Source organism: Arvicanthis niloticus, chromosome 13 (assembly GCF_011762505.2).
Source record: "Arvicanthis niloticus isolate mArvNil1 chromosome 13, mArvNil1.pat.X, whole genome shotgun sequence".
Lineage (NCBI taxonomy): Eukaryota > Metazoa > Chordata > Mammalia > Rodentia > Muridae > Arvicanthis > Arvicanthis niloticus.
The window spans coordinates 69,355,308-69,379,426 of NC_047670.1; the positions used below are offsets into that span (position 1 = coordinate 69,355,308).

The following is a 24,119-nucleotide window of genomic DNA, read 5'->3' on the forward strand; positions in this document are numbered from 1 at the left end:
ATCTGAAAGTATTTATCACCGAATGTGGTGGTTTGAATGAGAATGGCTTACACACACTGCTTTATTTGTATACTTAGACCCAGTTTTGTTTAAGAATGATTAGGAGGGTTGGCCTTCTTAGAGTAGATATGCCCTTGCTGGAGGAGGTATGTAGGGGTAGACCTTAAGGTTTCAGAAGGATGTCTCTCCCTCTGCCTTCTGCCTGTGGATCAGTTTGTAAGGCTCTCAGCTGCTACTCCAGGGTCCTGCCCATCTGCTTTCTACCATAATGATAATGTGCTAACCCTCTAAAACTGGAAACAAGTCCATAATTAAATGCTTTCTTTTATAAGAGTTGCTTTGGTCATGGTGTTCTTTCATAGCAAAAGAACAGCAAGTAAGATATCAAATTTGCCATTTTTGAAGCAGTCTTATGTTTAAAAAAAGATATATTCAAGATTACCCCATCCTTGGTCTTTATTCCATAAAACCTCTGTTCTGTTTCTGGGCTTTTGAGCCACCTGATAATGTTTTAGATTCTTTCCCCTGACTTCTACAGCATAGATAGTCTCTGACCTCTGATGGTTCAATTTCTGATTATTCTACCTCAGAGGATAGAGTAAAAGTTGGAAACAGTCTGTGGAAGTTGTATTTTGGGTTCTCAGTCTTTCCACGACTAGCAATATGCAATGAATATTCTCTTTGTGCAGTGGCAGTCATGGGATGGTCTGAGGGGCCAGGAACCTGAGCCATACCTGTAGTATACGATCCCTGATGACCTATGCAGGTTCCTGTTGTATATTTAATCTTCTTTTCTAAGAAAAAAATATTTTCTGTCTGTAGCCCCTTCCTAGTCATTACATCATATGTCTATGATCTCAAGTTTTTGTATGCTAGGGGTACTAAAGAGAAACTATGAAAATCACCTTTTTTGTAGAAAAACCCATCACAAGTATTTCTTCTTTAAGAGATGTTTGAGATGAAATTTAAAACCCACTGCAGCCTTTGGTTTTGATTAAATCACACGCACTTTAGTTTCATAAAACCACAAACTATTAGGAGGAAGTCCTTGTTAACCCAATATAGCAATGTATGCCAATCTTTAATCAGAGGAGTGATGTTCTCTCTTCCATTGTCCTCACTTATAAGCACCTTGACTTTGTCTTTCAGTTTTCCTTTTGAAAGCCAAGTTAACAAAAGATTTAATTTAGTGTGCTTAGTGTAAACTTTCCAGTCCCCATTTTTAAAAGTGAAGACGATGTTTGGAGTATAGCTGTGATTTTATTTTAATTAAACAACAATGAGGTCTTTATTGGCATTATCTGTCATTAATAACTATGGCTCTCTGTTTCTTGTGGCTTCTATTTCTGAACTTATGGTAGTTTATATCTGGGGTACAAATGTTTCACTGTTCTCTCTGTTGACTTGATGAAGCATTTTCTGTGCACAGCAGAGGTGACTCAGCAGTAAGAAATGCTGGCCTGGAAAGTTTATGCCAGTCACATAGGATGAACCTGATCACGTGCTACATCTGACCTACTTGCTTTTTGAGGCAGGGTATTCCATGAAGCACAGGTTGGCTTTGAACTTGCTATGTACTTGAGGATGACCGTGAACCCCTGCTCCTCATTCTTCTGCCTTCTGGTATGACAGGCATACACACTTGCTTGGTTTATCCAGGACTGTAGACCGAACTCAGGACTTTGTGCATGTTTGGTGAACCCTCTCCCAGCTGAGTCAGATCCGCAGCCCCATCTAAGTTAATGTTACATTGCACAAGCTTCATTCTCTTCTCTATAAACCCTAGGGATGGTATCATGGTTTAGGGTTGTATCTCATCTGCTGAACAGTGAAGGGCAATCATTTTCTACCCAGCTTAAATCAGTGAATATACTCCTTCAGTACTAGCAATGTGCGGATCATTCCTGATCAGTCTGGTAAATATTTTATATTTTGTACTTAAAATGTGAAATATAAAGAATGCAATCATTCTTTCTGACCAATACAACTCAGTGGAATCATCTAAACTTTGGAATGAATAACTTTCAAATGTCTCTGATTAAACAGCTGCCCAGGCATAGACAGAGGACATCAAGCCAATCAAAGGAATATGGCTAGGTTACTGTGGTCATTGCTTCTTTTGTTGAATTGCCAATGTGCAGATTTTAATGGAGGGTTCTGAAAGACTTCAGTCAGCATTGTTTATGTAGATTAGGATGCCAGGGCACCATTCACATCCATCAAATTGTGTGTGGCCAGACACTATACTGTGAGGTGACTTCTGCCTTTTAGAAACAAGTGTTTCTGTGTTATTTTGTTTCAATTTGTTCAATGCTGTTCCAGCTCCTACTGTGGTCAGGTACTTCTTGATGAAGTAATAGAGAGATATATAGATAAATAATACATAAGTGTATAGTTTAATAGACAACATTAGAATCTAATAATTACCTGTACAGGCTCTGGGTCCCAACAGAGCCACAAACAAGAAGACTTGACTGCGTCTCTCTTCTCAGGGATCTCATCTTAATGAATGTGTTCAGAGTGGCCAATAACCAGCAGCAGCTTTACTTAATGAAAGCCATATGGAGCAGCTGCACTCTTTCACGAGGTCACTCGGCAAGCGTTTATCTCTGTTCTCCCATGGTGCTCCTGGTCTCAAAAGCAGGATCCCAGAGGTTGCTCTTTCTGAGGGGAAGCCCTGACTCCATCAGCTGGACTGCAGTTGTGAGCCAGCTCACCTGACTCAGGAGAGAATGCTTTGATCAAGCAAATGGTGACTGGTTTTCTTACAGAATTGCAGTGGTGACACTGATAATTAAAACAAATGAAAAGTGTTGGCATTCTCCCATGGCCATCTGTGACAGGCACTTCACGCTCAGCAGGGAACTGTAGGTTTGATTTGTCTCTTGGTTGCACAGTAAAAATGAAGGAAAGTTGTGCTGGGTAGGCTATCTTGATTTATTTTAATTTTTGATAAAAACATACTTTATAATATAATTACCTTTCAATTTCTTTGCTATATCATATTTTATGTATTTAGCACTTTGAAGTATGAAACTATATCTCTACTTATATATTTTTTATTGAAATGGTAGTTAAACCTTTCATTTTAAATAGGATATACAGTTTGTTTCTCAATAATATAACATATAATCTGAATTATTTGTGTTGAATCCCAACCATCAGAATGAAATAAGTGGGTTTAAATCTTTTAGGAGAATATGAATTATACAGCATAATCAGAAAGTAACATAACACTCCTGACTGAACTAAAATATTACATATTTAGAATATAAATTTTGGTTAATACACTAAAGTTCACTTATTATGTTAGATCACCTGACATTGCTATGTCAAATGTTGGCAGTTTGTTTATCACAACTTATATTATCAAGATGACCTTGTATATACTTGTTATCTGTATAATCAAAATAAAACTGCATAAAAATTAGCCCTGAATGACTGAGCCCTAAGTGAATTGTGCAAACTCAACACCAGTTCTTTGTCTCTTGACATCTGCTTGATGTCCAGCTGTGTGACTACTTGGGAAATCTACCTTAAGGTGTTTATGGGGGAAAGCAAATGGTATCAGTACACCTGGACAATTAAGATTCTGTTACATTTTAAAACACCATGTTTTAGTGATAATATGGAGTTATTTATGTGTGCTATCTGTACCTAATCGCCATATATAATAGACATTTGACTAAGCTACAAGAGGAATATATTTCTTGTCATTGAGATTTAGTTGTATTAAATTAATGAGACTTTCTGCGGATGTCTTGCTGATGAGGAATCAATTTTGACTTGAAAAGTCCTAGTGTCCATAGATCTGGATTACATTATTGTTATATTTTAAAATACTTATTTATTTTTAGGTGTGCGTGCGTGTATGTGTGTGTGTGTGTGTGTGAGAGAGAGAGAGTGGGAGAGAGAGAGAGAGAGAGAGAGAGAGAGAGAGAGAGAGGCAGAGAGAGAGACAGAGAGAGAGACAGAGAGAGACAGAGAGACAGAGAGAGGGAGAGAGAGCACATGCACACACACACACACTGTGTATCTGAATGTATGTATGTGCAGGGGCCCAAGGGGCCAAAGAACAGAAGATATGTCAGATTCCTGAGACTGGAGTGAAAAAATGGTTGTAGGCAGCCATGTAGATGCTGGGAACTAAGTTTAGGTCCTCTACAAAGAAATAAGCACTCTCAACTGCTGAGACATCTCTCCAGCACCTAGATATGAACTCTTATTTCTTGTCTCTAGCAGATTATGCAACAGAAGCAAATGTCACGACCTCTTGGAATCATCTTCTTGAATATCCCCAACAAGCACATGTGAATTGACCTTTCTTTAGAATCAATTCTGTGGTCCCACTGTACTAGAATGGGGGCCACTGGACTGGGAAAGTCCCTTCAAACCTTCTTGGTCCTATATTCCAATTCATAAAATAACAGAAAGAATGTCTGAAAAAAAAAACTGTCGGTAATCAATTATTTACTTACCTAAAATTTATGTATGATACATAAAAGTCTATAAGCATACACATATAGTTTGAATGAAGTTTTTTCACCATGGCTGACAATGCTCTGCCAAAGAGCCATACATAGACTGACAGAAAACCCAGCAGCAGACATGAGAGGTCCCTTTTGAATTGTTGGTCAGGGGAGTTCGGGAGACTCCCACAACACTGTAAGACTTTGCAGTTGCTCTTGGTTGCCTCCCAGTGACTGAAGGTAAGTCTGTTGCTGAAGCCACCATTCAGACACAGGATCTGGAGAATCAGATTTGACCTAAAATCCTCCTTTTTGAGGACCAGCATTTGTGGTAACAAGAGGCACCACACAAGCTTCCAATGGAGGGAAACAACCAATAATCCCAAGTAACTATGATGCCTATGACCCACACCAATAACCAGCATGTCATGATAACCCTAAGGATGCAGTAGCAACACGCATAATTAGACTTAAGGCCTGGTCAACAAGGGAGAAACCATGCTGGTATTGGTACCTAGCCAACTATTTGGGGATAATGAGGTTGTGGGTCTTGGAGAAAAACCCATAATCACCTTTTCACTAAGGCAACATAAATACTATATGCATTATAAATACTTGTCTTTATACCTAGTGATAAGCTTGGCTCTCATTCTTTATCCAAAAATGTAAGTGACTGCATGGTGCCAACCCCAGCTGATACAACCACAATATAACCCATGTCCCTAAGTCCTTGGAAACATCTTGGGAGTTAGGGCCAAAAGATTATAAAACCCAAAGGACCAGAAAATATGCTGTGAAATTGTGTCCCGTAGACATTATAGGGAAGCTTCATACAATAAAATCTCAACAACAGGGCAGCCTAATCAAGACCCAAACAATGAAGACACCAACAGACATGCTAGCATGGAAAGGGAATGTCGATGGGTCCCCAACCCTGGGTGAAGGCAACTAGGAAATGTTCAGAGAGGAATACATTGTCTCCCCCAAGGAAAAGCTACCTCAATGGTTATCCAATACCAACTGGTCAGCCCTGAAATCCTATTTGTACAAGTAACATTATAAGGAATGAGCAGCAGGTTATAGTCAAAGAGAAAGAAGCTATGGGTTTAGGAGAGAACAAGGGGTAGGTTAACGGGAAGACGAGGGAGGAAAGGGACAGGGGGATCAACACAATTATATTTTATTTTACAAAGTAAAACAATTGAAGTGCTACCAATAGCATTTGATGCCAAGGACAGAAATTAAATTTAAAGTTGTGAAAGTGAGAAGTCTAACCACTCAAGCTGATAATTATGCATGAGGTCTTTCCATTTGAATGGATGCCAGAAACCAGAGAGGATAGAATTGATGAGCCAGTATGTCATACTGGCACTGGGTATAATCTGAAAGGAGAATAATCCAGGTAATTGCTTAATTGCATACTCCTGAAAGAAAGAAACGGAAGCTCCCCAAAGCCTGTGGTTCACAGTAAATATCTTCGATCTCAATCATTGATTAAACAAGAACCCAAGGATGTTGCTCTGATGGCTGGCCTCCATGAGGTTGGATGTTTAAGGACTTAGCTTTTAACTGTTTCCCATCAGAACCTGTCAGGAGTTTATGTTTTACTGTTCAAAGTTAAGCTTTGGAATAATTTCACAGTATTATACTCGTCATGAAAGAGAAAAGATGACTTCTGGCTACGAACATAATACAGGAAAGCCATAAACAAATGCTTCCACTGAGAGACAGTGCCTTGGACAGGTTATGACAGAATATCTTGGCTTAGCCTGGGATGGGGCCTTCTTGGGTCATTTATTCTATATGACCTATAAACCCTTCCTTGTGGTCCATGTGCGTCAGCTTATTTGAATGTTCTCTGACTCGGGATTCAGTTTTGTACTGGTTAATTGGGGATGGTGCTAGCAGGGTATGCTATAGGTGGTATAAGTTATTTATGTAAAGCGGTGGACCCCACACCCTGCATTCTGGAAACCACATATAGTGGCAGGCATGCATCACTGTTGACATTTCTTTCATAGCAGGTTTACATAAAAGTAATTTTTAAAAAAAAATATTAACCTTTATGAGTCATTTATTTCTCTTTTAAAGACTGGTGGCTTAGACACAATTATCAGTGTGGTAAACCCCGTTTCATAAGCAGTGGTGAGAGAAAGGGGCCCTGTGCATCCCGTGCACATATGCAGATAGGTGTTAACTCTAAGGTTTGACTCTCAGTGATTGACACATGTATCTGTGTATGTCACATTCAGCGTGGTTTGGAGATGGTATAAGTCATTAATGTGCTTTGTTTCCCTTCCTTTCTCTTCTTTGCAGTCCCCTTGAGACTTATTTTTAGGCCCTTTCTTTGAGCTGCAGGCATGCATATTTAATGATTGCCATTTTTATTCCTTTTGTACTATTAAAAATTAAATATCAGGCAGAATACCTCCTTTAATTTCCCCTTGGAGCAATAAAATGTTACCAGTAACCATTTCTTGAGGTCCGTAGTAATACCCTTTGTCAAAACAGAAGTATATAACAAAGCCAGGAAAGCATTTACAAAGGGTTCTTAAGACTAGTACATGTTAGGGCGTTGTGTCGGGGGACATCTGTCAGCAGTGCACTGGATGCTTTCTCCACATCAGCCAGCTGGTGTCTCTGTTATCTCCATTGTCTTGCTGATGTTAGCCATGCTATCAGGTGTGAAGCACTATCTCAGCATAGTACCCACTTGCTTCTCCGTTATGATTAGTCTCCCCTCCCTCCACTCCTCCCAGTCCCTTCACCCCTGCCGGCTCCCCTCTCCCCCAGATCCACTGCTCCTGTTTCCCTTCAGAAAAGAGCAGGCCTCCCAGGGATATCAACTGAACATGGCATAGCAAGAGGCAATGAGACTAGGCACAAACCCTCACGCCAAGGCTCAACCACACCCGCTGAGCATCGTATGCCTTCTCTTGAGAGATATCTACTTGGGTCCTTCCCTGGTACCTCATTTGATTCTGTGCTTCTAAGCTACTTACATTCTGGGTATTGATCCCTTTGTGGATGTGTAGGTTTCGGACACAATCTCCCATTTCGTTGGTTGCTGCTCCATTCCAAGTGCTTCCTCTGCTACACATTTTCCCCAGTTTGATGTTATCTTATTGTTTATTTTTATTTCTCTCTCTCTCTCTCTTTCTGTACTCCTGGTGTCAGATCTAGGAAATAACTTCCAAAACCAATACTGAAGATTTTTTTTTTCTGTTTCCTCCTAGATGTTTTATGGTTCCTAGGTATCTATTTAAGTTTCCATTTTTTTCAGACACTTTTTGTATCTGATATTAGTATGGATTCAGTTTCAGCCTTTGTACATGGCTATCTATTTCTTGTGTGTTTACTGGAATGACTACCATGTTCCCATTGTAAATTCCTATTAATGCCCTCAAAACTTAGCTGACTATATATGTGTGGATTTATTTGTAGTCTTTCTGTTTTTTTAAAGAATGTCCATGTATATGTTCATATATAAAGTATCTTGTTAGAAAAATTAATTGAATTCATACAAACTAATTCCATGTAATAATATGGAGTCAGGAGATATGGTTTCTTCTACACTTATTTTTCAAAAGTCCTCTGACTCCTTGGTTTCTCTAATGGTTTCGTGTGAACTAAAAATTGTTTTTCTATTTTAGTGAAAACAGTGTTATCAGACTCTTTAAAAAAGATTACTTTGAATGAGTAGAAACCTTTAGGTTGTGTGTGGCCATTTTAACTGTTTATTTGATGCAGGGATACAAAATATCTTTCCATTCATTTGCATCTTCAGTTTTTTAGTGTAAAGATATTTTATTTCTTTGGCTAAATCTATTTCTAGGTATGTTTGTTCCCTTTGAATCCTTATTAGGGGAATTATATTCCTAGTTTGGTTTTTTTTTTGTTTTTTTGTTTTTTCCTGATCGTATTAGTCAGGGTTCTCTACAGTCATAGAACTTTATGGAATGTCTCTTTATATTGAGGGACTTTATTGTGATAACTTATACAATCTGTAGTCCAACTAACCCAACAATTGTCAGCTGTGAATGAGAAGTCTAAGAATCTAGTGGTTGCTCAGTCCCATGTGGCAGCTTGTTTTAGCTGGTCTTCTGTAGAAGTAGGTTCCAACAGATGTGCTGGCAAGCAAGTGCAAGCAGTTGAAGAAGGGTGAATCTTCCTTCTTCAGATGTCCAGCAGAAAGTATGACCCAGATTAAACATGTGTACCACCATGCCTGGATCTGGGACTTGCTTAGTCCCAGGCTGACCTTGATCTCAGAGATCTCCTTGCCTCAAACTCCGGGATTAAAGGCATGTACTACCTTGCCTGGGTCTAAGCTTTTTATGACCACTATGCCTCAAGATCTCCATGCCAGGATCCAAGTCAGAAATTTGTGTCTTCCAGCCTCAAGATCAGGATCACAGGTGAGCCCTCCAATTCTGGATTGTAGTTCATTTCAGATATAGTCAAGTTGACAACCAGGAATAGCCATTACACTGATATTTGGCTGTGAGTGTACAGACACATGGCTGATTTTATATGCTGACTTCTCTATCCACCAACTTCACTCACATTTTTAATTAAAACAGTTTGTGATGGTTTAGTGTTTCTAAATATACAAGCATGTCAAATGTAAGCAGATAATATTTCTTCTGCAGTTTATTTATTTTCTTTGCCTAATTCCTCTGGCCATACTTCTATATTGTGGAAGACAAGTAATGAGAATAGGCCCCCTTGTCTTGTTCCTGTGAAGGAAAAACTAAGTGTTCTCCATCAAGTATAATGCATACTGTCTTAGTTAGGGTTTTACTGCTGTGAGCAGACACCATGACCAAGGCAAGTCATATAAGGACAACATTTAATTGGGGCTGGCTTCCAGGTTCAGAGGTTCAGTCCATAATCACCAAGGTGGGAGCATGGCAGCATCCAGGTAGGCATGGTGCAGAAGGAGCTGAGAGTTCTACATCTTCATCTGAAGGCTGCTAGAAGACTGGCTTCCAGGTAGCTTGGTTGAGGGTCTTAAGCCCATGCCCACAGCAATACACCTACTCCAACAAGGCCACACCTCCTAATAGTTCTACTCCCTGGGCCAAAAATATACAAACCATCACACACACTATGAGTGTGTCATGTATCAGTTAATTCTGTTGATGTGCATTCTTACTGTGACCACATACATTAGTGTATCACTGATGACCCGGCTATACAATTGTATCTGCCATCCACCCTAGGAATGCAGTAAGCTCACATGGAGATTTCACAACCTGTTGCCCCATAGTTAAGTATTACATGACTCTATACCTAATCTGCAGAGTTGTTTTAATATGAAAGGGTGCTGGATAGTTTATCAAAAGATATTTCACACCTACTGAGAGGTAGTCATAATTATAACCCTTCATTTTGATAAATTATTGTATTTATTGATTAATTTGTCCATGCTTGTCTCTCCTTGCATCCTATGAGTAAATGCCACTTGTTTTAGTGTACAAGCCTTCTGTATGCTGCCAATTTGCTAAGAACAATTACACTTATATTTATTGGGAATATTTTCTGTTTTATTTATTTATTTATTTATTTATTTATTTATTTATTTATTTATTTAAACCTGGTTGTCCAGTAATGCTATCTTATAAGTTGAACTGAGAAGTTTTTCCTTCTCCTGAATATTCAGAGTGTCTGGGAAGGGGTGACTATAGCCCCTCTTAATGACTTGGTGTCATTCCACTGTGAAGTGATCTGCTCTATCTGTATTAGAAGGACTCTGACTACTGACTCAGTCCTTTACTTAATCTTCTTGTATTCAGACTGTGTCTTAGTTAGGGTTTTGTTGCTGTGACACACCATGACCAAGTCAACTCTTATAAGGACAGTACCTAATTGGACCTGGCTTACAGGTTCAGTTCAGAGGTTCAGTCCACTATCATCAAGGTGGCAGCATGGCAGCATCTAGGCAAGCATAGTCTAGGAGAAGCTGAGAGTTCTACATCTTCATCTAAAGGCTGCTAACAGAATACTGGCTTTCAGGCAGCTAGGATGAGAATCTTATAGCCCACACCCACAGTGACACACCTACTCCAACAGGGCCGCACCTTTTAATAGTGCCACTCCCTGGGCAGAGCATATGCAAACCATCACAGACTGCTTTCTGATTGTGTCTTGGTGGACTGTGCTTTTCTAGGAGCGCATCTATTGCCCTGGGTTATCTCAGTCAATGGTTTGTCCTGCTTATAATATCGTCTTATAATCATTTGCACGTCTATGCTATGCTTTGTAATGTTTCATTTTCTTTCATTTTGTTTTATTGATTTGCAGCATTTTGCAACAAAGGTTTGCCTGCTTTATCTTTTCTCTATCTTGCTAGTGCTTTGCATTATTTCTATTGTTTGTACATTACCTCTTAATTCTGATCTCCTTTCCTATGCTGAGTTTGGGCTTCATTGATTTTAAAGTCCCTTGGGGTACAAAGTTAAACTTCTTGGTGGAAAGTGCTCATTTGTGTTAACATAGGAGGTTATGCTATAAACTTCTTCTTGGTGCTCTCCTCTTATTCCTGTTCTTTGTTATGTTTGTTTCTATTTAATCTGTCTTTAGATCCTTCTTCATTCCATTTTTCTTTCCTTCTTTGACACGTGGCACTCTGGAGCATATTGTTTAATTTCCATGTTTGTGAATTATTTAGAATTCCTTCTGTTATTTATCCCTAGTTTTTTGTTTTTGTTTTTTCAAGACAGGGTTTCTCTGTGTAGCCCTGGCTGTCCTGGAACTCACTCTGTAGACCAGGCTGGCTGGCCTCCGAACTCAGAAATCTGCCTGCCTCTGCCTCCCAAGTGCTGGGATTAAAGGTGTGCGCTACCACTGCCCGGCTTATCCCTAGTTTTTAACTTTGAGTTTAGAAATGGTACTTGCTGTGGTATCCCTCAGCACAGCCCTTTAGGAACCTTATCACAGCCAGGCAAGGTCTTGATTACTCCATCGTGCTTCTTGAAGTGTACTGCCTATAATATCCAAAGTGTCTCAGGGTGGAGTTTTACTTCCACTCACTATAGCAGAAAAAAATATGAAATTTCTATTTAACACATCATTATTCAAAATTTTAGGGCTGTAATGTGTCTTTTCTATCTATGGGTAGAAAAATCTGTAGGGAATATTTTATATTCATTATATCAAAGTATGACTTGCTTCAGATGGAGCTCACAGAAAGGGAGCAAGGAATTTGTGAGAAATCTAATGTGCCGATTTTACCCATTTTGCAATTGAAAGTGACTTCCAGAAAGATTCTTATTACTCATTTTGAAGTGTCAGTTATTAAAAGTTGTAATGTATATATCAAACGCCTTTCCTCAAGGCTCAGGAATCTTCCCAGAGGAGGGGGCAGAAGATTGTTCTAGACACAGCAGGGCAGTTACATGTGTTAAACTAACACCAGCTTCAACAGTACGCACAGGGCCTGCTCAAGCTAAAGGCAGACAAAACCCCAGCTTGAAGGAGTCAGGTGGGTGGAGGTGAAATCCCAGCCCAGTTGAGGAGTCATAGCATTTGGTAGACAATGAGAGAAAAGAACCAGTTTTTATTATGATGTGAACCCCAAGCAGACCTAACCCCAGGGCAGACCCAGGGAAGGCCTAATACCAGGGAAGATCCAACCTCAGGGTAGCCCTAACCCCAAGGCAGGACCTACTCCCAAAGTAGTTAGGCTACACAAACTGAGGTCAATCTTTTGGTGTTTTTTAAATAAATAAATAAATTTAAGAAAGGAAAACTTGAAGACTAAATAGGTAGGGAGAAGGTAGATTTGAGATGACTGTGATTAAAATATTGTATAAAATTCTCAAAGAGTTAATAAAATATTAACTTAAAATTGTGAAAAAATGGATATATATTCTGTGGCTTTATTTCATATTCATGCTTTTCTTATTTCCTTTCTTCCCTCCCTTCTTCCCTCCCTCCTTCCCTCTTTTCCTCTTTCCTGTCCCTTCCTTCCTCCCTTCCTTCCTTCCTTCCTTCCTTCCTTCCTTCCTTCCTTTCTTTCTTTCTTATTCTTTTTTCTTTCTTGTACTTATTTCTTTCTGATTCAATTTATTCAGAAGAGAGTCGTGCCTTCTTTACGTAGTTTCAAATGATGTCCCGATGAGAGCATAGGAAGCCCAGCTTCAGTCCAGTCAATTCTCTTCTAGATTAAGTCTCAGCATGCACATTTAAAGACTACGTTTAATGTTAATATAAAAAAGGTAATTTGATTATTTTGTAGAAAGTTTAATCTGGATAGATGCTCCCTAAATTCTGAGTATAAGTTGTTATATTTTAAGGGCATTATAAAGACTAGTGAGAAAGAACAGGGAATGTGTTGTAATGGAAAATGGTCCTGGGGTAACAGGCCTTCCACATTCTCTCTGGATTTACAGGGAAAGAGGCTAGCTGTCTGTGGTCAAGCAGAAGAGCCAGTGGAATCCAGGGGCCACTCATGTTTTATCAGTTATAGAAACTAGATACAGTTTTCTCTTTGGGACACTAATGAAAACTAACCAAGGTTATTAGTAATCATTTTCTTCCTAGCATTTCTTTCACAATCATCAGGGATCTCTCGGAAGAAATGCTACCATAATTTATTATGGTTTTTTTTTTTTTTAAAGAAAATACCTAGTTGACATATTTTTCTTATCCTTTGGAGACTGCACTTTGGGGTGGATATTTATAGACATTAGTGGAGCAGAGACAGCCAGCCCTCATGAACATCAGCATCTTTGTGTGATAAGTGCCTTGTTTGTTGCAGGACTGTTCTCTTCACCCTGACTTCCGTGGTGGTACTTGTCATCACAACCGACTGGATCAGCTGGGACAAACTGAACCGTGGATTTTTGCCTAGTGATGAGGTTTCCAGAGCCTTCCTTGCTTCTTTCATCTTGGTCTTTGACCTCCTTATTGTGATGCAGGTGAGTGTCGGGTTTCCCTATTCTCTCTGAAGTTGGTCTCTGCTTTCTTCTCAGCATAAGCATGGGTTCTACACATCTAGAGAAGAGCTTAGTTTATGGTTGTGATTAATGGGGCTTTCTCTAATCAGATCCTCAGCAACTTTCCTGGGCAGAAAAGACACCTGGTGTGTGTGTGTGTGTGTGTGTGTGTGTGTACCTTTTGAGAGAAAGAGAGAAGGAGAGAGAGGGAGAAAGGGAGAGGGAGAAAATTCTTCTAATATTCTTAGGTGGGGCCTGGAAATAATGTGTTATTGTTGTTGTTTTTGTTGTTGTTGTTATTATTACTACTACTACCACCACCACCACTACTACTATTAGGCAGGGATGATGCAGGAAGCAAAACAAGACAAAAATAGGACTACCTCCCACCCCCAAACTGTCATTTGATGAGCAGAGAACTCAAAGACCAAAATGGTAGAAAGCCAGCAACACAGCGAAAAGCCACTGTCAAAGCAACCCAGGTTTGCAGTCATTTAAATGGAGCAGTGTGGAAGTGCTTTTCTGATTATGAAAATGATCATTTTCAGTATTCACCAGAGACACTTCCATTTCATGTCAACAGTATTTCCACCCTGGTTAGCAATAGATATTTTTGTAAAGCATCACCGTGCTAGTGAGTGTTACTGGTGCTAGCCACTGGAGTGAGTGTTTGGAGTGTGGGAGTCTTCTTTTGAACGACACAGAAGGAGATATTTTCTATTTCTCGGTGCTTTATCTTGCTCATTAAATGTCTATCCATTTGCTAGACATTTTAGTATTGCTTTCATAAGGCAGTTTTGTTTCCCCTCCTGAGGCTCTATGAGTCATGAGCACAATGGCTGCCACTGCCAAAGGGGAAGGGAACTCCATTGTGTTCTGAATTTATGTGAGATTTTGCAGGATAGCAGATTGGTTTTTTTGTTTCTAGAGGCAAAGAGGGGCCTTTATGAGAGCCATTGTGTTGCTGAAAAGCAGAATAATAGTGTTTTGTTTTGTTACATATCCTGGGCATTGGCTTCTGTGTGGTACTTACAGTGTATCACTGCTTCTAATGGGCTGTATTTTAAAATACATTATAGTTTAAAACTATCTGAAGACATAAGCTTGGAAACTTTTGTCTTTTCTAGAAACAGACATGCCTCTTTTTCATTTTCTGCAAGATATTAGCATGGTGGAGAGAGCCTTGGGCATGAGGTCAGGCATCACTGATGGGCTCCATTCTGTTGTTCTTCAGAGCTCCAATCTGAGTTTTTAACAATTATACAACAATATTTCATGTATTACTCTGCCAAGTCTATTTTATCTTACTCTGTCTCCTAATTAATATTCTTCCTAATGTTAAATTCTCACTCTGGTTAACTGGCACAGTGGTACTTCTCTGACCCCATTGTAGAGTCAATGGTACAAGCAGCCAAATAGACTGTCATCTCCTTGGATTTGTTCAGATTTGGGTGCTGCTCCTTCTTCAAATGACACTGCAAGCTCTCCTTTCTCCTGTGCTTATGCAAATTTCAAGTATTCCTCCAACTAAATTCACTAAAGCCAAGGATTTCCAGTGGGAAAACACAATATTAGAATTTATACAAATTATAGATTCATTCAAAGAGTGATCAATAAAGGCAAACAGATGAGAGGAAAACTAGCCAGGATTTATACTCACAGAGAGAGCAGGGTTGCAACACAAAAGGCCCTCTACACTTTTTCTTTTAACACATAAAAATATACAGTCAGTAAAATGCTGATGTGTCCAGAGTAGCCAGAAACCAGTTGACAAGATGAAAGGTCTGCACTGAGAAATAACTCAATTTCAACCATGTTGGCTGCAAGTACTATGGAGCCTGATAATGCGGTTTCATCAGAGGAAGAAAGCAGATTATAGGGACACCACGGGCATCCCCCTCCCCAGGAAGGGTGCCATTGTCTCTTCAAAGAGGAGATGACCAAGTGAACAGAAAACAGATCCAGATCGAGCCTTTCTTCGCCACCCCTCATCTTTGTTCTCCTCCTACAATAAGGCAGCATCTTCGACTTTCTGTTTAGAGGAGGCAAAGGGTCATGGCTGGCACCCCTGAGGGTGACCACTGTCTAGTCCCTGTGCTCCATGCTGGTTCTCTAGGGGCTGTTCAGCACCAATGTCCAAATGGCAGATCAGTGTAGGAAACTGCATGGCCAGGGACAGAGATGTAGTTTAAAAGAAAAGAAGAAACTGGGTCCTGAAAACTCAAATTATAGATATTGACTAAGAGGAATGTAGGAGGAGCTAAAGTGGGAGGAGTAAAGAGAGGAAGAGGAGGAGGAAGGAGAGGAAGAGGAGAAGGTAGTTGGTATATCTAGGTTGAGTATTGGGTCACACTTCTGATTGTATGGGCATCTTGGAAGATTGGAAGAACCATCTCCCACGCTGGCATCTTGTGGATAGCAGGGCTGGTGTCTCTGGCTGGCCATTTCTAGGTGCGGTGCCCACGCGGCCTCTGGCCACATGGTTGAGCTGCTGCAGCCTAGACAGTCAGCTTGACCATTGACCACTTTTTAAAACAATTACTTCAAGAGAGGAAGAGGCATTGAGATGCGTCTTTAGAAGTAGAACTCTCAGATCTTTTGCTGTCCCTCAACTGCATGTCACTCTATGGGGTTGACAGATGAATCCTCCCTCAGTCTTCTGTGTTCCAATATTTCCTTCTCCTTTCTCTGCTTTTAGCCCAGTATGGAGTTTCCTCTATACCATTAAAAAGAACCAATGGGACCATCTTCCTCCTCTTCCCTTCTGCTGTATGCTCTAGATTTCATAATCTTCCAAGAAGGAAGGACTTGTGTTTTACATTCTACTTCTCAGCCACAAACATTATCAGCAGCTCTTCCTGGTCCCAGAATGAAGTTCCCAACTCATCCCTCATCCCTCGGGACCCCTCTTCCTGTGCTCCATCCCACCCCACACTGAAGATCTTCATTTTTCATCCCAGTATGTTTATTTCTCCTGGCCAAACTCTCTCTCCCATGCTTTACAAAGCATTGAGGATGATAGTCTCTCATTTGGAAGGCACACCGTCACTTCCCCACAGGCCCTTTCAAAGCACCTTTCACCACACTGCAGACCAGCATGCTCCCTTCTCCTCACTCCTGGGTTCCTTACACTTGCTGCTGCAGTGCCTTTAGTGCACACGAGTAGCTCATAATACTTGCTTGGTAAGGATGGACAGATAGAAGTTCAGGTCCAAGTCTTGTGTGCCTCACTCAGAAGTTCTGGCACCAGCACATGTGGGGAGGGTGCTAACTCAGGAAATGGTCTCAGAATGCATATGTGCTTCAAGCTCTTGAAAACACAGCATACAGATGTCCTAACAAGTTCATGACCAACCAACCTGTGGGCCAATTTGTGCCATAGTCACGCTTCAGATGAAAGAAAAATGGAAAATTAGTAAAATCAGGGAAATGGAAAGGGTGCTTTCTGTAAGATCTCCAGCCTTTTAGAACATTTGAATGATTGAAAAGCAATTTATTCTAGGCTTTTCTAAAGGCAGGTGATTGCTACCTGCACTATAGAAAAAAATAGCGCCATATTTGAATAAAAAATTAAATACAGTGTTAGATTTTTTCTTCCTGGGGCTTTGGGTTAAATCCAGGACTACTGTGTGTTAAGCCTGGGTTCTACCCCAAGCTCACTTCAGCCCTAGGAATGTGATACTATTTCTACAAAGGTTTCATTTTTAAGAAAATGTGTAAAACGGAATGCATCTTTTGGAGGAAATATAATTATTTTGTGTATAGTCATGAAATAGGATTTTCTACATTCACCATTAAAACTACTTGTTGTTTCACATTTTCTGTGTTTTGGGTAAAGTAATCAGAAATAAGACAAAAGCAGATTCCAGGAAATGATGCATGACTCATAAGATCAATGTGCTGAATAGGACATGAGTAAAGTTTGAAGAGAATATCTGTTTTAGGAAACTTTTATCCCACATTCCCCTTACTGTCTTGGTGACATCATTCAATCTCTATGCTTTCCCTCATTCCCCTGCTCCCCGTGTTTGGTTTGCAGTGTGCACTGCCCACTCTTTCTGATCAGTTGATAAAAGAAGTTGAAACAGATTGTGGAATAGACAAGTAGAAAGTGTCAAAAGAATTCCCAAAAGAAAGATGAATGCAGACAGGAGTAGATGGAGGGGCTATTCAATGAGACAATGAGAGCAGAGGATGGTGAGACTAAATAGAGGATGGTGAGACTAAATCAAGGACCACATCCTCTAGGGCAACAATATAGCCATCCAATAAGATCTGTTCTGTTCAAGTAGGACAGAAAACACAATAATTCCTAGTATATATCTGGGGAAAGAAGACAGAGAAAATGGGGTTTGAAGATCCCAAGGATATAGTATAGTATTCAGAGCCCATGGCTACATAGCATGGTTTATGGTTTGATGGAAGAATGAGTGGAGGACTGGTTAATTTTAGGGAGGATGGCCAATGTTTAGAACTCTCTGAGTAGAAAGGGCTCAGCAGTGCTCTTTTCACTTTGGAAATCCTTCCCTGCTCCTCTTCATTTCTGTATCTAGCGTGAAGGGTGATAAGAAAGGAATCTCATCTACAGAAAATAAGGGATACTGTGTGTCTGTCTCTGTGTGTATATGTCTGTCTATGTGTGTGTGTGTGTGTCTGTGTATGCATGTGTGTGTCTGTGTATATATGTATCTGTGTATGTATGTCTCTGTGTATTTCTCTGTGTATATGTCTCTGCGTGTATTTCTGTGTGGTATGTCTGTGTATGTATGTCTGTATGTATATGTCTGTGTGTGTATGTCTTTGTGTGTGTGTCTCTGTGTGTGTGTTGGACCAGAAAATGAAGGGCAGGGATGGAAGGAAGAAGATAGGCAGGAAGAAGAACAGAAAAACAAGTGTGAGGAACCACAAGGAAGGAGTGGTGAGTAGAATTCTCCAATGTCTGTGCGGAGCAGTAGTGGGCGAGGTAGACGATGGCAGGGACCATCAGGCCTGATGGCGTATGTCTATTCTTCAGTTTCTATCTATACTCACCACCCATAGATGCTTTACATAACCGGACTCAGGACATTTGCTAAGAGACTGTTATAAAGACAATTAAATTGTCTAACTAGACTGATGTAATCTAATGGCAGCAGTTTAACAAGTACACAGGAAGCAGAGGAAGCAATGGTAGGGTATCTGTGAATGTGTATGTAGGTGTCCTTATCCAGCTTAGACGTTAGTGGAACCCCAAGCTAGCATTGTTTAGTTAACCATTAGCTGTCATCTGGGTAGGAGAGCAAGACGATTAAGAATCTGTGCACTGAAATCTGACTTCCATGATTGCAGCCTCAGGTCTGCCCTTTGATAGCTGTGTTATTTTGAGATTGGGTACTCACTGAAGCTGGGGTAATTCTGGTTGGCTATGGTTCAGTGTTCCAGGGAATTTTCATTCAATATTGGTGCTCAGAAGAATTAACTGTATATTGAGGGAATGTTCAGACATCCCGAAATAGTGCCAGTATGCATCACACTGAAGCCACATTACTGATAGGACTGACAAAATATCCAAAGAATTTATATATCATCCTAAGGGTAAGGATGAGTCAATTCAAGCTCTAAGCAATATGTGCTTGAAACCAATGATTGTGTTAAGAAAGTTTTCCTTAAACGTTGAGAACGCTTTAGGAATAAGCCATACTAAAAATGGCAGTCAAGAGTCTAGGCTTGTAGCTCAGTGGCAGAGCTCCTGTTGAGCATGAGTAGACCCCTGGGTTTCATGCCCAGCATCATACACAAACAATAAGATCTCATCTCCATAGGAAGATGGGGGGCAGGTTTACATGGTGATGTTGCCTTTTATATATGACATATTAAGGGTCTCACCAACATAGCAGCAATAGAAACACACAGAAAATATTTACTGATTAGAAATAGAAATAATAATAGAAATAGGATCCCTTTAGGAGAGGCTGAAAGGAGAGTCCCCCAGGATGACCTTGACAGCACTTCTAGCTGTGATGGTTCCCCAATCATTTGGTGAACTCCTCAAAGCGAGAGTCACATCTGTTTCATTTCTGTGTTTCTCCTCGTGCAAGATCCCAATAATATCATAGACATCTGAAAATGTTTGTTAAACTTAGTAATCTACTTTAAGATTTCAAGCAATAGGTTAGAATGGTGGTAGAGCATTTGACCAAAGCCAAAAGACAGGATAAAATACGTGGCTTGTGGTGGGTAGAGAGGGAAAGGGAGGCGTTGGTGAAAGAATAGGACATGTCAGTTAGACAGGAGCAGCAGGCCTTGGGGATCTGTAACTCAACACCATAGCCAAAGTTAAGAATGTATTATGTGTTCTTTAATTGCTGACAAGAGTAGATTTTGATGGTTCTCACCATAAAAGAATGATACATATGTGAGATGAATCCAGAATGAGCTCAATTTAAATAATCACACAATTTATATGTATAATCATAATGTCTAATAAACACTGCAAGTATATATAATTATTATGTGCCAGATAAAATAAAATGACATTTTAACAGAGACAAAGGAAGAAAGAACTAGAAGTTGATGATGGAAACCTATCTACTTCACATGTAAAAACATACCCCCCCACATGTATACATACGTGCACACACACACACACACACACACACACACACAGACACCTATACATAACTTAGGTTTATGTATACCAAGGTGATGGTAATAAGAAGCCATGCAGAGGAGAGACTGTTAAAAAAAAAGAAAGTTCAAAGGATAATAGCTGGTAAATCCTCATATGGTTGACACAACCTTCAATGTTCCTCTTTGAAATTTATTTATATGCTTTTGTACTATCTTTGTAACAGGTATTTTCTAACATATCTTTCCGGAAAGGAAATTGTTTAAGCAGTAGCTTTATACCTACACTGTTCATCTTTATTAATTCATTGCTTTATGTCATAACAATTTTGCTGAATGGAAGAATCAGTAACAGAGTGAAAGTAGCATCATTTCACAAGAGCCAATGGTGTGTGATATTTCAGGAGGTAACTGTATGTAAATAGTGCATGCGTGAACAAATGGTAACATTATCTTAGGTCATTCGTAGTAAAGTATCATCTTACAGTGATTAGATATCAAAATAAAATATGAATAATTTACACAGTTATGCATTTTAAAAGACCCTTTGGTCAGAAAGCACTTGAGTATAAAAGTGACATTACCCCAGAAACAACTCTTAATCTACTACAAACTAATTATGAAAATTACATTCTACAAATATTTCCATATATAGCTGATTTGAAATGTGTGGTCTCTGTTTTATTTGTGGTTCTGAGAACACATAAACAAGTTGACAGTTAAGAAGGCAGGTTGAGCAAGCATGTGAGCATGGCTTTGAGTGCCTGTGTGGCTTCCCTCAATGATGGACTGTGACGTGTAGGTAAAATAAACCCTTTTATCCCCATGTTGGTCTTGGACATTGCTTTATTATAGCAATAGACAGCAAACTAGGACAGGGCTGCAGGGGTGTGCATGTGTTAGGATCCTATCATGAGTACTGCAGTGCATTCATTTGAAAATGAAATTAGTAATCTGTTTGATATATAATATTGGGCAGCTTTTAAATGGTCAGTAAGTTCTGTGAGGGACTATTTGGGTCAGGGAAAATCTTTCAAAATTGGGGAGGGGTGTAACTTGGATGAATATCAGATTTGATTCAGAAAATAGGAAATAAAGGCATTCAAGTTTTATCTCAAAACCAACAGTTTCAGTCCCTGTGATATTCTCTCTCTCTCTCTCTCTCTCTCTCTCTCTCTCTCTCTCTCTCTTTCTCTCTCTCTCTCTCTTTCTCATATATTTTATTTATTTACATTTCAAATGTTATCTCCTTTCCTTGTTTTTCCTCTGGAAACCCCCTATCCCATCCCCCCTTCCCCTGCTTCTATGAGGATGCTCTCCACCCATCCAGCCACTCCCACCTCACCACCCTGGCATTCCCCTATACTGGGGCATCGACCCTTCACAGGACCAAGAGCCTCTCCTTCCACTGACGCCTGACAAAGCCATTTTTTTGCTACATACATAGCCAGAGCCATGGGTCCTTCCATGTGTACTCTTTGGTATTTTCTTAAAGAGAACAAGATCATGACTTAGAAACTGGAAACATGTAGATTGTATGCAATAGCAAATGAACAGTGGAGGCAGCTAGTTACAGATGCCACTAGATGTGCTAGCCTGAAAGATGTGTTATTTTCTGTGCTTGGTATCAGTCTGGTCATTATCCTCAGAGGGTAGTTCAGCTCTATCCTCAGTCCTCTCTACTATGTAGCATGGTGCAGTGTCTGGTAACTACTGCTTATCATGTCCTACATTATGCTGAATAGGCCCTATTGACTCACATACTCTACTGTGCATCTTCAGGGCAGGTTCCTGACTCCTACTACACTTGAGTGGCTGCACTTGAGGTCAGAGTTGTACATGTGAGGCTAGCGGAGAACCCTAACAACCAACACTTCATCCTCAAACATCATCTTCCAGTTCTTTGTTAGCACTTTCATTAGACAGTGCAAGGAATCTAGGACCTTTCTATGAGCTCTTAAACTAATTTTAAAGATACACTGATAAAGTCAAAGAACAGATTACAAAGCACACTTTGTAAGCCAGAGGTAGTCATGGAAGCATCCCAACAATCCTCTGAAATTCAGGAGTTTTCTTTTAAACTCATGCCTTAAATTTTGAGAGAGATCTATTTTTAGACAGAACTTTTGGGAGTAGAAAGAGCATTTAAGATTGCTTCCTCCCATCCTGATTCTTTACAGCTGTAGCAGCATAGGGAGGGTCTATAATTCAATGGCAATAGACAGCAAATGGTCAACACCAACAGTCAGTAGATCCTGATGAGGACCTGGACCTCACGGGTCATTTCCAAATCTGGTCCCACCTCCTCAGGAGCTGGTCATGAGGAGAATGCCAGGGCAGTGATGCCCAGCTGCAGGCTCAAGGCCTAGTATATCTAAGTATAAGTCCAACATCAGGCCTTCATAGTGACAACCCTTCTTAGTAGGTGACATTCAAAGTTTCTGGGTGGTGGAGCAGAGCCAGGGAACACATTGAACCTGAGAGGAGAGGAAGGGGGACAGTGGAGTAGAAAGGTAATGAAAGCTGGCATACAGTGTGTGCTGATTGTGAGCCAATACTATCCTGGAGGCTTAGACAAACTATATTTAAGCACATCAAAACCTTAGTTATAAATGGCTGTCATTATTTATAATTTTGCCAGCAAGAATATTTCATGTCATACAGAGAGAGTCGAATCAGCAAAATGATTATTACAAAAACAGCCTTCTTGGATTCCAAAACCCATACATTTTTGGAAATATGTACTGTTAGAAATATCAGCTCCATCCACATAAACAACAAAGCACCGGTGGGTGACAGGTGTTATGGGGATATCCTGACATCAGACTCCAGAAGTCTATATTTCTCAGTGACCAGGGAGGTTGGTTAAGTCATTTCATTTTTAGGAATTTATTTTCTCATGTATAGGATCCCAAATTTTTCCCAATACTTATTTCATAATTTTTGTGATAGTTAACATATAAAAAGAGCTCAGAATTATACAACATTGAGGTCAGCTTGGTGTATGTGGCAAGGGTCAGCCAAGGCTGTGTAGTAAGGCCTGACCTCAAAAGCCTGAGATGAGATTACAAAACATCAATGGAAGACATTCATTCTTCCATCAGTTTTGTGTTAAAGCGCCCATTCCCACTTCTCTCAGGTAAGCTGCCATGCCATTATAGATGATGAGGTTGCAGTCTGGCAAACAAGGTACCACAGCCATAACCTGCAAGCTGAGCATTACACTAGTGGGGTTTTCTCTCCCCCATGGTCCTGGAATCACCAGACCTTGTACAAAGCTGCGGGTTCCAGCTAGCATATCCCGAAGCTTCTTATTCAGTAGTGCACAGTGTGTCTGAAATCTAATGATTTCCACCCTCTTAGATGCTCCTCACTCTCATAGCCACATGAGGTAGGACTTTCTGGTTGCTGCTTAAAGCTGCTGGCTCTTAGCTCCTCCATCAGCATCTCATGGCATCAGAGTCATTAGAGAGTGGGCTAGAATTGTTCTAGAAGTATAACTTCTTACTGATCCTTATCACAAGCCCTCTGAGCTCACTGTTCTTGGGCATTACTTTTGTAGAGTGAGTGTTGCACTCATGCCGAGTTACAGGGGTGTATGCTGCAGAACTTCAGAAATGCTCTAACTCTACCTGACACTCAAAATCCATTGCATGTGGTGAGACTGGGTAACTTTTAGAAACTTTCACATTTATTCTGCATATCTATATCACACCTGATATATGTGCCTCTGTGTATCTATGTATCTTTGTGTGTAGAGAAAGAGAGAAACTGAAGAAATAAAATATGTATTTACATTTTCCTATAATTCTGATTAAAATACATTTTGATAAATATCCCTTTCAGATGGCATTTATGACTGTGACACTTGCCATCTATTTAATCTTTGATTTCAGTAGCTTAGTACATTTATTTTTTAAGTTAAATAAGATGTAAAGTATGAGAATGGCTTAAAACAAAGTATGATGGTACAATACCTCAATACACAAATGCAATGTTAATAGAACAGTAAGAAAAGAGTTGTTTTTTCCTGGTGCTTGTATAGAGAGGGTTGATGCTAAGGAGACTAGTTGTTTAATAGGAAGAGTGACAGATGTGGCTG

General features: G+C 40.0%; 1 protein-coding gene across 3 annotated transcripts in view; it reads left to right on the forward strand.

The window, feature by feature from the left end:
- The window catches only part of Tmem117 (transmembrane protein 117), a 467,221-nt gene that overhangs the window by 378,591 nt on the left and 64,511 nt on the right, over positions 1–24,119 (forward strand). For all 3 annotated transcript variants that reach the window (XM_076911950.1, XM_076911951.1, XM_034517349.2), the window contains exon 6: positions 13,234–13,393. In XM_076911950.1, coding sequence (XP_076768065.1) covers positions 13,234–13,393 — 160 coding nt within the window. The remainder of the gene's footprint in view (positions 1–13,233; positions 13,394–24,119) is intronic.